The sequence below is a fragment of the Camarhynchus parvulus genome, chromosome 1A (genome assembly GCF_901933205.1).
Source record: "Camarhynchus parvulus chromosome 1A, STF_HiC, whole genome shotgun sequence".
Taxonomy (NCBI): Eukaryota; Metazoa; Chordata; class Aves; order Passeriformes; family Thraupidae; genus Camarhynchus; species Camarhynchus parvulus.
Genome location: NC_044586.1, coordinates 31,841,609 through 31,859,718, shown reverse-complemented (window position 1 = coordinate 31,859,718; position 18,110 = coordinate 31,841,609). Strand labels below are relative to the sequence as shown.

The window sequence follows — 18,110 nt, the reverse complement described above, 5'->3', positions numbered from 1 at the left end:
GAAAAAAAAGTGAGAAGGAATCTATAAAGCAACAATCCATAAAGAATGGGATAGTATGGGAAGAGTGGCTAGAAGTGTCTTTTTTCTGTGTCACAATGCAAACCTTTCCAGTTAAATGGGAGGAAATGGTCAGTGAGAGGAAACAGTTTTTGTATATTGCATACCCAAAATTTTACAGCTTACCACCATGGGTAGTTACAGAATTATTTCTGTTCATTGCAACATATATTTTGGGAATATCAGTGAAGTTCATAATGTAGGGATAAAAACTGTTTTAAACTATTCAAGAGTGTGAACTATCTTCTTATTCACATATTTTTTCATGGTTTCTAGATAATTTTATTACTACTTCTAGCCTATCTGGCTCTTATCATGGAGTTAATGGATTTTGCTATGATAATTGCTCTACCTCATGATTTTAACAACACTTTGAATGGGAACTGCGTGTTTTCATTCTACTCCCATACTGAAAAGAAAAAGTCCTTTCTATTAGAGTAGGCACAGAAACATCAAATGAAAAGTACAGAGATTGAGGAAAATTCTGGCTTTGTTGAAGATGATGTGAGTTTTGCCACTGACTTCAATATAGTCTGAGCATCATCTTTAAATTTTTATCTTTCAAAGAATATTGTACATATAAGGATTGAGTTAAAGAATTAAGTTAATGTTATGATGAGACCTGCATGTCACAACAGTTTGATAGAGGGCCTTAAGTCCCATTTCATCTTGCTTTTCTACCTAAATTCATGAATATTCTTTTAACAGATCTGGCTGTCATTGTCATTACAAAGGCAAAGCACTGCAGCCTGGAGAAATCCTTCCTACACCAACAGGCTCCTGGTAGGTTTGACTGCAAGACTTTTGTCTTTCTTGTACCACAGTTTGGACACATCTTTAAGTGGTTTGAGAATTTTTCTTATAGAGATTGAAAGTTTATTGTATCAAGTTTTTTTTTTTTTTGCATACTTAGTAATAAGAGAGCCTAGTATAAATTGGATCATGTACCTGATTATTTTAACAAAATACCTGGAAAATTCTGTGAGCTATGGTGGATAAAGTTTTGTGTTATACTGCCTGCATCCTAAATCACCTGGCCCTCCATTCTCACAGGGGTTGACATACTCAGCTTTTTTTTTTCTTTCAGTGGAAGTTAGGAAATTACATAGTACATAAACTATGAATTTAGGCCCTCTTTACAAATCAGGAATTAGAAACTACCAAGACAATATTGGGCAGAACTCAAGCTTTTGGATTTTAGTCCTCTTTCTCCTCCTAATTTCTGTTGTTTAAATAAGGTTGAATTGTATAATATTTTTTAACATGGTGACTACAAAGCATTTTTCCTTGAATAAACATTGGTTTCCTTTTTTTTTTCTAGTCAATGTTTGAATGGAACAGTGAAATGTATTGAAGCCACTACAGAAAACATAGGTAATTTACAGTCTTATCCCATATAAAAGTTGCACAAATAGAGAATTTGATATTGAATATTCATTTGGTTTTCTCCTCATATATGTTTAAATGATGAGATGCTTTATATCACAAAATATTTAAAATAGGATATTAGGAGGATGAATAGTCTTGGGGGGTTTTCCCTCTTTTTCTGTAGCAAATTCTGCTACTCAGTCACTTGGAAAATTAAAAGAAATAAATAATTGCATGTGCCATCTAGGTCAATGTGTTCTCATGGGAATACCTATAATTAGGCCACTGTCCATGTTTAGGAAATTTTAAGATCTTGATTTCTAGAAAGTAAATTTTTAATGCATTTCTAATGTATTTAGAAGTACCTTGAAAATTGCACTTCTAAGGGTTTTTCTGCCTAAGGTGTAATGATTCTGTCATTAAGAATGGACTATGTGTGAGATCCTGGACACATACATCCAGATGCTTAATATCATTGTTTTTTTTACATTTGTACCCACATTAATTTTATGTGCCTGTAATATAGATTACGTCATCCACTGTTATTCCAATTACATTGTTATATGAACTGTAATGTAACCTCCCTTTGTATCCCAATAAATAGATTGTGAACAAAAACAAATAGAAAACCTTCAACGTAAAAGAGCAGCTGATCTTATTTAACCTTCATTTTGCATTTGAAGTTCACATATGCCCTGAAGGAAAAATCTACTATGACTGCCGATCTCCAGTGCCCGGGTTACCAGCAGCGGGTGTGAATTGTGGGATCTCTTGTGCGAACCTTGCCATGAACTTCTCCTGTGTCCCCTCACCACCCTGTGCAAGTGGCTGCATTTGCCCCCCTGGGTAAGCATTGATGGAATGACCTGAAGCACAAGCCAAATGCATATTTTCCACAGTTCAACTTTGCAAATTTTTTTTGCTTGTTAAATTCCAGTGGTATCACACTTCTAATTTTGAAACTATTGTTCCATAAATTGTCACAGACGCACAGTAACAGCTAAAAGGCCATCAGATATCCAGCTTGCTACATTCCAATTGGCTGGTATTTGGGACTATCTGGACAGGAGATGACTTCCACCATTTGCACAGTGTAGTTTAATTGAATGTAAAAGCAAACATGACAAAATATTTTGATGGAAACCATTTGTGCTCCTGCTTATTGCTGCCTAAGTCTTTGTCTCACCTAAATTTCTACTCTGGCTTACATTGCTGATGCCCAGTTAGGGGCAGGGAGGGCAGGAGAGTGGCCAGGTTTCTGCCCTATTTCCCTTCATTCCCTCTGTCCTTTTGTTGTTTTCTGAGCTTTAGTGTTTGGATTTGGAGCCCAGAAAGAGTCTGCTGAGCTTGGCAGGGGTCAAATCCAAGTGTAAAATCTAAAACCTTCTATTTGTGTCAGGATCAATCACCACTTCCATTTGTTTCCATTTCCTCCCCTGACACCTCCTGTGTGCATTTTCAGACTGAGCAATCAAATATACTGTGCAAATTGCTGTAATTGCTGCTCGTCTCAGGTGGACTGCTCCCTTTTATTTCTCAACATTCCGTTTGGTTTCACTGTAGCCAGGTGGTCTCCTGACAGTGTATCAGTTGTGCACAGATCAGAGTATAAATGAGACTGTTACCATTTCCATTCCAGCACCTTGTGATGTTCACAGATGACTAAGCACTGGTGAAGGTAGAGATTTCAGGCAGAGCTATTTAAGATTTCACTAGCTCTTGCCTGGTGTTCTCTAGTCCTCTAAAACCTCTGCCTCAACTGAGAACTTAGCTTTCAGGACCATTAGTGCTATGGGAATAAAAAATTATTTTAGCACAAAAAGTGCATGAATCTGTAAGAGTAGTAAACTGGTAACAAACTGAAACATTACTGTGATATTTACATGAAATTAAACTAGCAGTACTGACTTGAAAGTTCGTTGGAAAATTTGAAGAAACTAAAATAAAAGTTTCAAAAACAGAGCTAAAGCCTTGTTTTCACAGTCATACCATTTCAAATTGAGTATTACTTGATTATTTTCTGAGATATAACAGGAGTACAGACAAGCAAAATCCTAAGTTTCTGTCAAATAATAGAATAAAACACATGAATTATTTTTATTACATAAGAGAATAAGCAATCTTTTTGCTATGAGGTTGAAAAGTAAATGTATAACACAGTGCATTTAGTAATGTCCTTGTTGTTAAATTGCACTTAATTATGAATTTCAGCCTCATGGTTCCAAAAAGTGAGTATGGCTTTTAACTAGGAAGGGGCAGCTGTATTATCTTAAAAATTAGTTTAAAAGGTCTCTTTTTTATGCAGGAAAATGTAAAACATATGTCTCCTGCTATTAAATCTAAGTGGACAAGTCATTAAAAACTTGTTATGAGACATTTTACTGTAATGTAGTTTTTAAAATTCTCTTATTTTGCCATTCTTCTCTTTGGTTCTCCTTTCCCACCTTATTTCTACTACTACCCATTATTTGACTGAATGATCTTTGATTATTTGACTGAATGAAGCTTTTGGGTTGGAATCCTGAATTCCCCTGCAGGCTGGCACCTTATTCTATTCAGAAAGCTTATTCTAGCACTCTGGGTATTTATGGTGCTTGTAAAGTAAAGCAGTTTGTGCGTGGTATTGAAACCCTTTCCTTTGGAAAATCATGTTATGATGGATTCTAGCATGCAAGCGAATGGTCTTCCTAAAGTAAAAATGGTTTACATTTCCTATTGTTAAAGCTCTTGCACAACAGTTTGTTTTTATTTTAGTCAGTAGTTGAAGAGGTGATAAAGAATTAGAAAGTCTCTGGAAGTCTTTGATATCCTTTAGAAGTTGAATAATGTAACAGCCCAAATTTTCATCAGGAAATGAGCTGAGAATAACAGTAAATTCAAAGATACCCAAAGATAGACTGAAAGTCACCCTTACACTGAGCTCGAGATATGGGGCTAAACTGAGTTGCAGATGCAAAGAGTAGTATGGAAAGGGACTTCATGGGGCTACAATAATCTCCTGCCTTTAGGCAGCGCCAGCAATACTGATGTTCTTCTTGGGAGACATTTAGCTTCTATTGACAGAGACTAAGTACCTTCCCAAGCCATCTAATTTGGTGTTTTCCTATCCTTGAGAAATTTTCTGAACACTTGACTCTTTTATTTAGAGCCGATTACTGTTTAATGAACTAGCAATGGTATGAAGAAAACAAAACTGTGTATTCCTTTCAACTTACAGTGAAACAATCTCTAGATTGTACTTTGAGCCATGTGTTGCATGACAGCTCCAGGAATTTCTCTCCTAAAGAACAGCACCAGGACTGTCAGTAACATTTTTGTTAAGAAAGTTAAAATTGCTAAATAGGTAGAAGTGAGATAGCAAATGTGTGGTTGACCATATATCTGGGTCGCTTATTGATCTAATTAGATTTGACACTTTTTGCATTAAATGCCTGTTTTGTCTTAACCTTGTTAGTTATTTCGGCTTCCCTTGTGTAGGCAAGCTACCTCCATCACTGCTCTTCATAAACTGTGCAGCAGATGCCATAGGCCAGCTCACTGTTGTGCACTCAGAACAGACCAGGTGCTGTCTTATGCAGAGGAACAGGCACTCCAGTCCAGTTGCTTTCCTGGCAGGACAGAACAGCAGACAAGGAAGGGCAGTCTGGCTGCAGCCTCAGCAGCTCACATGGTAGCCAGATACTCTGGAGTTCTCAGAGAGGAATACCTGTACTACTAACACTCCTGCATGGGAGCTGCAGCCCACACCAACATACCCCTTTCTAGGCAGAGGGAGAGCTGCAGCTGTGGGCTTGGCCAGGTCTCCAGCTGTGCACAGCGGAGGTCATTTGATTTGGATAGCTTTTGCTGATGAAACAATTTTCCTTAGTTAGGTGGAAGACTGGTTGCTCTTGGTGGGGTTTCAACAACACACTACACATTCAGTTACATTGATCTTTTGGATTTACTCTTTCATCTTAATAATTTTTTTTTAATTTTGAAGGATGGCTGAGCACAGAGGGAAATGTTATATTCCTGACAGTTGTCCATGCACCTGGAAAGACAGAGAATTTCTGTCAGGAGAAGTGATAGCTACTCCATGTTACACCTGGTGAGTTCATTCTGCATACTTTCAAATCATCTGAGTCTAGACCCAAGGAGAAACTGATACAGAAAATGTGTTGTGTACTTTGAAAATCAAAAACATATATGCTTGTTTATAGATAGTTAAAGGATATATCTTTTATTAGGCTTATTGATAGGCTTGGATAAGTAGGAAGACTTTGGGGTGAACACCTTTTCGGATCTGAAAGCAAAGCTGAAGATATCCAAGTTAAAAAGCAGTCAAGAACAAATGCTTAATTCCATACATATTTGTTAGTCTCTGAAATGAAGACATGGCATTTTGCAGAATAGAATATAAAGAAAGAAAAACAAGGAGAAAAAGAGAGATATGCTAATTTTCTAGCCAAAATATTTATAATCAGTTAAGTGTATGTTTTATAATGGAAAAAAATTGGCATGACAGATTTTAATCAGTTTAAAACCACACTGGCAAATCAATCGAGGATTTACACTTACACAAGCAAAAATAGAGGATGCCAGTACTACTTTCTTATAAATTTGTGTAAGCTACTGAATGTAGCTGGCAGGAAAAGTAATCTTGCAAAATATCAGCATTAATTTCCTAAACTCATTCCATATTTGTCTGATATCCTGAAATCTTACAGGTAGCAACTTTGAAAATTTGCAGACCTTTATCAAAATTTAGAAAAAATAGACTACTGATGTCTTATGAATGAGCATGTTGTGGCATTGTGCCTTATCTACACTGGAGGTAGTGATGGAAATATTTGCATAAGCTCTGCAAAGTTTGAGATTTTTCATTTATTTTTAATGCATTTTTATAGTACAGATGGGCTAATGGCAAAATGTTCAGCACTTTCTTGCCACGGAATCACCAGTATCTTCTGAAGCAATTCACAGTATAGCTTTCTGTTTCAAGGTCTGATAATTTTATTCCATTCCTGAATTTCTGTATGATTTGAAATAAAGAACACAAGAAAGCATTTTCTTGAAAATATCCAGCAGAAGACTGCCATTATGAGGAGGTACTGACTGTTGGTTTTCCTTGCAGTGTTTGTCGGAGGGGCGTCTTCAACTGCACCAGTTACCCCTGCCCTGCCGTGTGCACCATTTATGGAGACCGACACTATTACACCTTCGATGGGCTGGAGTATGATTATGTCAGTGACTGCCAAACTTACCTGCTAAAGGTAAGAGGATTGGTCATATGTTTTCTTGTGTCCTCGAGAAAACAAGTATTTTGAACATCAGGAGTTGATCTATAGAAACAAACATTAAGAAAACAGTTGTAGAACAGATGTGAAGGAAGAACCTGTACATGACATTTTGTGCTCATCTGTTTGAAAATGGTATGTGGGTGTGTTCTTGCATATCTCTATGGTTTAGAGAAAAAGAAAAAAATCAATGTTTTCTGTTCTACCTTAACCATGCTTTTGTCACAATGCCCAAAGAATAACACTATAGAAACTGTAAAAACTAGGTATAATCCATAGATTTATTTAATAATTATCTATAAGCCCTCCTTGGCCTAGGGTTAGTGATGAGCTCAGGCTGCTTGGAATTCTTCTTGAACATGATCTGCATCAGATCTGGATTGTATGTGTATAATAATATCAAACACAATGATTTCATAATTCAACAGTGAAATCATTCATTGAGATTGTCTGGCAGTTTTATGCTTATGTTCCTCATAGCACACATTTAGAGTACATTGCTAGCTTTTTATTTAAAAATACCATTACTGACATTTAAAAATATAGTCTATTACTAAAACCACTATTGTTTATTATAATTGTTGCTATTTTAAGATTGTCTGTGTTCTCAGTTACAGTAATATGTTTAGAAGAATACTTATTTTCCTGACTGTCTAAGCTTAAGAATGAAGCATAATTTCTCAACAAAGACTACTGCAAATAGTTTATTTCAAGTATGGTTTAGTAGAGTATTCACAGCTGTGAAATAAAATACATTGGTTCCAGATTTTTTGTGTTTGTTTAAAAAGAAAAAAGAGAGATTTGAAAAAGAATAATACCTCACAGCAAATTCCTGTCATGTATCATATATGATCAAAGAGCTCTTACTCTTAGAGATATATGAACCTTTGTACAAGCCTTCCTCCTTTGAGATGCAAAAAATAGGGGTTACCTTACCTGTAAAATCATCTTGCCTGTATGATGATGTGGAAAGGTAGGTTATAATTTCTTAATTCTTGTGCCATTCATTCAAAGGGTTTTGTAAGACAAATCTGTGCTCCTTTTTCAAATTTTAGTATGATACTGGAATGTTTGGCTTTTACAATCAAATATCACCTGTCACTCTACTGTGTAAGAAAGAACCTATCTGGAAACAAATCATGGGGAGCATTTGGTATCCAAGAATAAAGTTTGCAGCCAGATAATTAAGGCACGTGGCACACTGCCAATGGACCATTCTTCAGGTGAACATGACACAAATGGCAAAATGCTGCCTACACAGATCTGCTTTGCAGACTTCTCAGACTTTTTTCAGCTTTTCAAGCTTAATTTTCTTCCCAAACTCAGCTAATGTGAGAAAATAGTCTAATTTGTCCACAATTTTTGTTTCTTTAGTATATGGAAAGCTTTCATGACCTATATTGAAGGATTCTTTAGTACATATAGGCACTGCATAATTGTGCCTGAAACAGAAGATGTATCTGTGGGCTGATTTTTGACTGGGAAATGTTTACAGAATTTTTAAGGGAAAAAAAAAAGAAAAAGAAACAAAGGATGGGATTTTATGGCAGATGCTCCAGAGTTTTGAGGGAACTAAAACACACAACTGATGAACTATGTGATATGCAACCCTGGAATCAGGGGAATGGAAGATGGCAGGGTAACCAAATATTTTAAGAAGAATTAGTAGCTGAATTTGACAGGAACTGAGCAATATGTATGATCTATATATGAAAGAACTTAATAGAAATTTTAATAAAGAGAAATTGCAATGGGGGAAGTGTTGAACCACCCCTTTGTTTTTGTTTTAATGGAAGAAATTCATGCATGATGAGTCTTCTGAATTATTCTGTGAAAGTAATATATGGACAAGGATAATCAAGTTAATATGTGTGTGTTTTAGCTCAAAGACCTTTTGGACAAAGATTTCAAGAAATATTTTTTGAAATACTCTCAGATAAGATGAGAATGAATATTCTTTGAGACACAAATTCACAAAATCACAGAATGGGTCAGGTTGCAAGGGATCACAGAGGGTCATCGGGTCCAACCTCTCTGCTCAGGCAGGGTCATCCTAGAGCACATGGAACAGGATTGTGTTCAGACAGTTCTTCATTATCTCCACGCCCTCCCTGGGCAATCTGTTCCAGTACTCAATCACCTGCACAGTAAAGAAGTTCTTCCTTATATTAAGCAGAACTTGCTGTGCATCTCTCTCTGCCCATTGCCTCTTGTCCTGTTCCTTGGCTGAGAAGAGCCTGGTTCCATCCCTTTGACACCCTCCCTTAGACTTTTATAAGCTTTGACGACATCCCTTCTCAGTCATCTCTTCTGGAGGCTGAACAGGCCCAGCTTCCTCATCCTTTCCTTGTAAGAGATATGCTCCTGTCCCTTCATCATCTTTCTTTCCTTCTGCTAAAGTAATTACAAGTCAGTAATTAGAGGTTAAAACACAATTGTTAGTCAGTTACAAGAGGTTAAAACACAAGAATAAGTGGCCATTTTTTTTTAGAAGGGAGAAATCCTGGTGAAATCCCACAGGGCTCCATGCTGAGACCTGAACTCAGCAGCAGAAACAATTTTAAAAAGGTGATGTGAGGATTGAGGTAGAGCTGAAACTAAAGCTTCAGGAGACCTTGAAAACACTGCATAATAAAATAAAAGAGGAAATTCAATGGCAAGCAAATGCAAACCAATGAACAGAAAAAAACCCCTGTAACTACATTACCATGAAGTTAGGCAGTAAATTAGCTACTATTATGTCGGAATGGAATTTTATGTGAGGAAAAGAAATGAAACACATGTCATGGACATCTTCATAGTGGTAGACTGAGTGATAATCACATTTGCTTTTATTTGTATATACACAGCTACACTGCACTTGTACCACATCCTGATTTGGTTTAGCTGTATTATATATGCAGACATGATAGCATGATGAGGCTGCTCTTGTTTGAAGTATTCTTTTTTGTTCCTAGAGCAGGGGTTTCCATGTCTCTCTCTCTGTATAATCCTCTTCCCCTATATTGTGACCTTTTAAATAGTAGTATCCAAGTAATATGAGTCTATCTTGAACTACTATGTGTTGAGAAGGTATGTAAGAGAGCCTTGTCTCTTTTAGCCTGTTATCCAAATAGAGAAGCCAGATGAAATGTGGAAAAGTATATATATAACTACAAAACTTAAATTCCTTGCCTAACATCTTGGCGGGCACAGCTATCCAAGGCAGTAGCACCTAAACCGTGCTACCTGTTCTACAAACCAAGTTTTTTTTTTTTTTTTAACACAATCACAGAATCACAGAATGATTTGGGTGGAAGGGGAGTTTAAAGGTCTTCTAGTCCAAACACCCTGCCATCAGGGTGTGTGCTGTGTGCTTCAAGTTTTCTGCTTGTAAGGTATCATAGATCATACATTTCACAGCTGCTAATACACATCCCATTGATTTAATGCTAGTTTGCGGAGCTGTTGGGAGGCTGATTTTTATGAATAACATGAAATTCTCACCAGACTCCTGAAACTGAAGCAGCTAAAGTGGCTGTAGTATTGTAATTACAAAATTGTAATAAGTTTGTCCTTTCCCTTTTTTATCTTTTATCCTTTAATCTTTTTCCTGTAAGCAGTGGACTGCTTTGTTTCTACTAACAGACGTATCCTAAAGGTGTTGTAGCAGGGCAATAAGGAAAGTTATAGCTACAACCAGTTTGTTGGCATATGAGCTCTTCCCAGATATAGAACTGAGTGCAAGAATTATAATCTGAATCCATCATCCCCAGAAGCATGATAATGTGCTGTTCCCATCCATGTTACCAGCCCTCACTGTTTCATTTGGCTGTTGGCCTTCCTAAATCTGATCTGTTTGAACAACTCTTTAATTTGTCATCATATTCCACTGTACCAAACAAAGAACTCATCCTTACCTTTATTATGTTTTTAATAAGGAGCCCTTGTGCTCCTGTGGGAGAAAAATCAAGTATAAGCTTTCAGCCAATTATGAAACTTGCTTGTTTTCAACATCATTGTCTCCTGTCAGGCCTTTTGTTTAAAGTGACTGTAAGTGTATGAAAAAACCCTTTATAACTAGTTCAACAGATTTGTCCATTGGGCAGAAAATGACAGAAAATATTTAGATCAGCAATTAAGAATTTTAGGGCAGTAAGGTCTTGTGAAATGATAAATTCACTTTTATAAAGGAATTAGGAGTTATGTTATACACTGAGACGCAAAGTCCCTGTATAGATGAATGACATTCACAGAGAAGACATCAGTATTTTTTAACATCTTAAAATTTCAGTTGTTTTGAAGGTTAAAAAAAATCTTAGCAGACAAACTCATCAGTGTAGGTCATGTAAACATTTCATTTTGCTAATCTAAATATGAATGATAAAATTAAAGTCAAACAGTTTCTTACTTGAAAATATTTAAATATCTTTTTTCTTCCATTTTCTTGCTTATTGTCTTATTTTACTGTCTTTGATGGTGCTACATTCTTTCCTCCAAAAATGGGGATATTTTACTGGCAAACTTTTTACTAGTTGCTGTCTGTTTCTTCCACTTAGCTGTTTCATAGACTTCTGCTCTTATGGTAAAATTAAAGTCTTTCTATGAAAAGTGTTGGCTTTTTTATTTCTGTGGTGGTTTTCAGTCCTGCAGCTCAGAATTTTTATTGAGGCTTGTAGGGTCAGTGCACTTGGAGCCCCTCAGACATGTACTTTTCTCTGAAACAGAAGAAAATTTTTTCTCAGAAAAAAATATTCCCCCAAAAAATTATTAGTAGCATTTCTCAGAAAAAATATTTTCTCTGCTTTGGGGCAGATTTCAAGCAGGAGTCAGATGGATAAGCTACCCATCAGAACATCCTCAAATGAGAGGGCGCTCTGTTGCAAAGCTCGTCTGCCTTTTAAAAAACACCCCAAAATCTCCACTGAAGTATTTCCACTAACCTTTGGTTTCCACTAACCTTAGATTATCAAGAAGGTCCTAAAGTACAGAAAGGGATGGACTCTTTTGTTCCTATATCCTGAAAGATGAAGGTCAGCATAACTAAGGCTTATCCTCAAGTATTCCTATTTAATAGATTAGATAGTCTTAAATTCAAAGTATGCGGTAAAAATATTTTCACTTCTTTTCACCTGCCACTGGTGGTTTGAGCATTTTAAAGTCACCTTTTTAAGCTTTTTTGATGAAGTCATGAAAACTCTTTTGAAGCCAAAGTCGGAGGATTATGAAAGGAACTACCATTTTGAGCCATTTGATCAAATAATCAAACCACTATGCCAATTAGAAGTGCAGATGTACCTCTTTTGGGTCAGCAGACATTAAATAAGAGCCCATTTGTGAAGTTCATTTAACAAAGCATATATCAGCTTAGGAACCACCACTATCATTTCCCAAGTGATTCTTCTTTGCCGAGCACTCCCCAGAACTAGATACCTGGACTGCTCTGGGGAATACAGCCAGGGATTCTTTTCTTGCATTCCCCTTATTTTGTAACTTGAAGCAAGTTCAAAGCTCTTAGTAAATTATACTTTTATTAGAGTGCTTAATACAGAGATTGTTGGATGTACTGATAATCTTTTACCCATTATTTGCTGATATATTTATCTTGAGTGGTAAATGTTTTAGATGATGACTGGGCATAAGCTGGAGCAATCACACAGATAGCAACAATTTTTCAATTACTCGTTTGACACACCTGAGGAGTCAGAACTAGGATTTATCCTATGATCCCTTATTGAATATCTGTAATTTTTTATGCAGCTCGTTTCCAACATAATTTTTACCAGGTAGCCAGACAGAAGATCCATGAAATTGGCAAAGCTGTAGAATTAAATACTTGGCATGATCTCTCTCATAGTCTATTTGCAAAATAAATACATTCTTCTTGCTGTCAGTCACTCTATAGAGAATTAAAGCTGCAGGTTCATGGTTAATCAACATTGTCAAGATGACTATTCGTAGTTAAGACAAATAGTTTCTTTTAATAGATTCTGGAGATTTTAATGGGAAAGTAAATAATGTTGAATTTTAAATTACAGATGTTTAAAACTGGACACCAGACTCTAAAAGTAGTTTTCATTTTTTCAGGGAATAAAACTGTACATTGGGTTTCAACCAGGATGCCTTTAATTCTTTAATTAATATATCTAATCCTCAAGTTATATCCCATGTGTAGTTTTATGAGTAAATGATGTACCAAAATATAAACCACTTGTCAAATAATTTATAGCAGTAGTAATTGTGTAGAAATAATGTGTTGTGTGAAAATTTGTGCCCAAGAAAGAAAGAGACTACATTTCAGTGAAAAAACTGTTCACTGTGAATACTTTGCCCTGCTCTAGTTGCAAAGAATACCAACAGTTTGCTTTTCATTAGTCCCATGATTTCAGAGGAAACCTTTTTGGATGCCCTCTTTTTCTGGGTCTCTGGAAGTCCTGTAAGGGTCAATAGCAAGCTCCCTCTGGGAGACATCCCTCTCCATCCTGTCTTCAGCTGTACCTGTTTTTCTATTTATTCTATTCCTTCTGTGAGCAAAAGATCTGATTACAGCTGGCAATGGATTTATGCTCTGGTTCCATTTTCTTCAGAGCAATGATTTCAGACTCAATTACCTCTACATGCCTTTCCGCCTCCACCACCTGATTCTTCAGGCCATTAAATTATGCAGTGAATGAATCACTTTTATTCTCCACCAAAGGAAAGATTTCTTTCAATTTGTGCAGATTAGCATGGAGGGCTTCCAGGAAAGGCTTGGGGAAAATTTTCTTACCATGAGAATGGCAATTTGGAGGTGATGTGCGCATAGTGTGATTCAGAAGCTGGATTCCCTTACAAAGGACTTTGCTATTTAGTGTCCTTCTGCTTTGAATTCCTGATTTTGGGTTAATGTTCATCATCCAAAAGAGCTTTGGCTATACTGACTCCAGAATGTTTTACTCTTATGGTTGCCTGAAAAGGGAGTTCACAGAATGGCTGCCTGGGTTTGAGGGCCTCTGGTGGGTTCAGCTTTGTGGACTGTTGATGATGCAGCGCAGCAAAAGATGAGCAAGGCCAGGAATGATGTGCTGCTGTTTCAGAGCTGTGTGTGCAGCAGTAGCACCCAGCCCTTCTCTGTGTTTGGAGGGGTGGGATGCTTGGGCCAGTCACCTGCAGGTGCTGCTTAGTTTATGGCATCTGACTCTGGGTGTTGGTGAAATATGAGAACTGTGAATTCAATTTATTCTGATTAAGGTCAGGATATGAGGTTTGTTTTTTTCTGAATATATAAAAACTAAACTTCAGCAGTGTAAATGAACACACTTAACTTTTTTTATACTGAAAAACATAAAACCTTTGTGCAAGTCTCAGCTTTCTTGCTTCTGCAATCATTTGCTGGAGCTCTTGTCCTTTATTTTCCTTTTGCACTTTATCATTACAACCAACAACAAAATATTAACATTTATCATGCACTTATTAATAAAACAACACTAACAGGTCTCATGTAAATACATGTAAATACATGCTTAGATATTAGAACTAACACCATGAACTGTGCTGCTGATTTGTAATTCAGAATAGTTCATATTACAGAATGTGTCACTTGGAAACAAATACTCAAATGTTTCCAAATCTTCAGCCTTCAGGAGGTCTCATTTTTAATTAGAAAGGGCTTGCAGTAATATGACCTGTGCAAAAGCTAAATCTGGTACACAAGCAGACAAAGTTAAGAAAATGAAACAAAAGGAAATCTGCTTTAAATTATTTTTTCTCAAACCTTTTAATATAGTTCTCTTAAAATACAAAAAAAGAAAATCAAAACTTTTTCAGTGATCTCTTGGTAGTGTTTTCAAAATTAAGAAACATGGAGTTAGAACAAGGTTCTATTTCAAGTAGATAAAGTTTTTACTGTAATAAATTTTCATTATTATTAGATTAAAAAAATTGTATTTTATTGTTGACAAACCTTCAGAACACCCAATAGCTCTATATTGCAGTAAAATCTACTAGAAGAAAACTCAATGTATGAAGAAAATATTGTATAATTATGTTTTTCCTGTTGTTTGTATATATACATACATACACATATACATACTTGTCATAGATCTTTTTGGAGTTTTTGAGAGTTTGTTCTGCCTGAGATGTATCCTTTTCAGAAGTCACTTTTAAAGAAATAGGCAAGAGTTATCATGGATGCACTAGCAAACATCTGGATATTGTTTCAGGATAAGTCAGTAGCTGGAATAATCTCACTCCTCTTAAATTTTCATCAGTGAATCTACTCAGTCATGTTTGTCTCCTTTTCTACTCAACTGTGCTTCAAAGCTAGAAATATCTCATATCTTACATATGTACTGCAGGGTTCTTTGCCATGTTTTGAGTGAAAATAATCTGCAGCCATGTAAAAGATGTAAAGAAAAAGAAAATTAATGTGCATTTGCATAAGCAATTTGGGTCTCAGGTTGTTAGTTCCTAAATGTTTTTTTTTTAATTTTTGTTTTTATTTTTAATAGTTGTATAAAAATACAAAACATTGGTTGGAAAAAAGTGCTATTACAATTCCTTTCCTCTCTGTTCTCTCTCGTGTAAGAGGATCATCCACTATCTTTCCCAAAATATTTTTTCCTAACTTTCATGTGGATTTCTTCCCAAGGTGAGACAGTGTGTTTCAGTGCCATCTGTTGACTCCAAGCAACATTGCTCCATTGTTTTAATAGCTGTGGGGAAGAACATTTGCTGATACAAATTAGTACAGGATGCAAAACCAGGGATCAAATAAAGTTATGTGGACTGTATATTTAATTCTGGCAAGGTGCAGAAGAAATTAGGTACAGCAGCAAAGCAAAGGAAGCTTTTCAATAAGAGATGCTTCTTAGTGTAAATTAAAATGAGTTTTGCGTAATTAATGCATTTTCACTGATTATCTGGAGCTCAAGTCCATAGAAAAATGGCACAGGAAACTAATAGAGCAAGAACAAGTTACACGCCAAGGCATTTGTCTGCTCCCCAAAATAACTTCTATATTTATGCCCAAATGCTCACTAAATCTGGGCTAAGATGATTTACTTCTCATAGATCAAGCTCCCTAGAAGTAATAGTTTCAAATGTTAAGTTCCTTCATAAGAAACTCAGAGCCAATAAACCATGACCAAGCTAATTCTGACTTTCCATAAAATCTCCTGAAATATTAAATCTGAACAGAGCTAAGGAATCTCTCTGAAAATATGTAGGAAGGAGGAAGCAAATTCTAGTTTTTAAACTACTTTGTATTTTTTCAATATTTTTAGAACTTTTTGTACTTCTTTTTGTGGGTCTATATGAAAACACCTAAAATATCATTAAAGCAAAAAGAAGATAGGCCTAATCTATCTCTATCCCACTCCCAGGATGTCCTTATATGCCTTTATGGCCGCCCTAGTTCGCAATTTTGTAGGGAATAAAACAAAAGTAATGGGTAAATCAGGGTATTGATAAAAAAAATGAGTCTTTACACAGAATAGTTAAAGAGATTTTAATGAAACTTTCAAAGAAATGAATACAGCCAATTAAATTGTCTTCTCCCAGGCTGCATTTTGACAATGTAAGCACATTACATTACACGGAATTGTTATTGGTTAAAAGGGACAGAAAATTTCTAACAGGATATTGAAATAGAAAGTTTCTAACAAAAATAAACTCTAGCATTCCCAAGCACTGCTAAAAAAAAAACCCCAAAACCAACACCAAACCAGAAAAAGGAAAGCAGTGCTTTGCTTTTTTGACTAGGAAGAAATATGGAAAAAAAGTGCAGTGAAGTCTAGAAAAAGAATGTCCTGAGAAGTGGGACTGACAATGAGCTTTTGACTGACTGCCCAGAGCTGTGACTCTGTCTTTTCTGTTGCTTGGCAACTCCGTGTTATCACAAAGAAACTGATATTAAGTTGGAACAGGCTGGATATGGTAATTTACGTGGGAAGATACTCTTGCAGTGGGAAAACCATTTTATTTCTAGTTTCTGTCAGCATAAGTAGGTTTCACATGATGAACTGGAGTACATCCCCTGCTGGGTGCATTTTACCTAAAAAGGTAAAGAGTGACTCTGCCTTGGAAAGAGGCTGTGCAGAAAAAAACAGAACCAAAAAATCCCCCACCTTGTTATTCATTAGACCTGCTCCTAGTGTCTACTCAGACATTTCCTCTAGTGGTAGTGACAAAAGCTTGTTTTCATATTTGTGTGGATTTAGTGCAGATTAGAGAGATGGAACTCATTATCATTTATACCATCACATTCCCTAAGAACTCTTGACATTTGCTTAGGACCTCCCTGTCTTATATAAACATCAGAAGATGATCCTCACTTTAGCTGAATAGTCTTTTCTTTTGCACTGGTAACAGTTAGGTGCTAAGTTTCAACTGCACTTTTATTTCTTCCTTGTTGAAAGAAGACACTGCGTGTGCAGCAGCTACAGAATATTTGAAGACTGTGATAGAAACTGTCATTCAAATTTGAATTTGTCTTGTATGGCTTGGAAAGGCGTCAATTGAGTTATACAGAGAGAACAGCAAGCAAATAATTTTGTAAACATATGTAAAGCAATAAATTTTGTGAAAGCTTAGAGCCATAAGAGACATGTAATCCATAGTGATATTTTTACATATGGGTTTAGGCCTAAGATTTAATTAGAAAAAGAGAAAGCACAGAAGATTCAGGATTTAATACAAAGCCCTTTTTTGTTAAATGTCTGATTTACTCATAACTCTATTGAACTACTAGCACAGTCTCTCTGCATATCTGTCCTGCATAATTCCTAGTAATTTAATACCATCACACAGTCCTACAATTAAGGAAGTACTTCACATGTCTTCAAGACTCCCTGTTCTGGCTTTGGTCAGCAAAACACTTCCTGGCTCCAAGCTTCTCTGTACTGCAGAGTTAACTTGAAATATAACTCAGTTTGTGCTCTTGGCTCAAATCCCAACCATATACAAAAACCTCTGACTTGAGTATATTGATGCTGTTCAGCTGAAGCGATTGGTCTGGACTGTCAGAAGGCACAGGCAGCAGCTTCAGTTAGCATAGTTAATATAGCTACCCGCTGCTGCCTCAAGGACTTGTCTTCATTGCCAAAAAAGGTGTATTTTTACTGTGGGGTAATTAGCCTGATTTGACTATCCTAATTTAAAATCAAGCTCCTATTTTCTTTTCTTACAGGGAAGACATTGCTTCCCTATTAACTCAGAATGTCCCTTATTGCTGAGACTAAGGTAACTGAAGAGGAGTGACCTGTGCAATGAAAAGAGTCCACAATGTCCTAGGCATCAAATAGACCCAGAGACATCAAGTAAAGTCCTTCTTTGCACTGAGCCGTGGTGGCAGTAACTCCTTTTCTCACTTTTCAGTTGCCCAGCCCAGAATATATCAGCTTGCATGCTATCTATCAAACTAATGAGATTGTCTCCTTTTTAATTTAC

The 18,110-nt window shown here is 36.2% G+C and overlaps 1 protein-coding gene across 1 annotated transcript in view; it reads left to right on the top strand.

The window, feature by feature from the left end:
• OTOGL (otogelin like) overlaps positions 1-18,110 on the top strand; it is a 90,019-nt gene that overhangs the window by 28,273 nt on the left and 43,636 nt on the right. Inside the window, exons 21-25 of the mRNA XM_030960826.1 lie at positions 766-840; positions 1,379-1,431; positions 2,109-2,271; positions 5,408-5,515; positions 6,542-6,680. Of these exons, the coding sequence (XP_030816686.1) occupies positions 766-840; positions 1,379-1,431; positions 2,109-2,271; positions 5,408-5,515; positions 6,542-6,680 (538 nt within the window). The remainder of the gene's footprint in view (positions 1-765; positions 841-1,378; positions 1,432-2,108; positions 2,272-5,407; positions 5,516-6,541; positions 6,681-18,110) is intronic.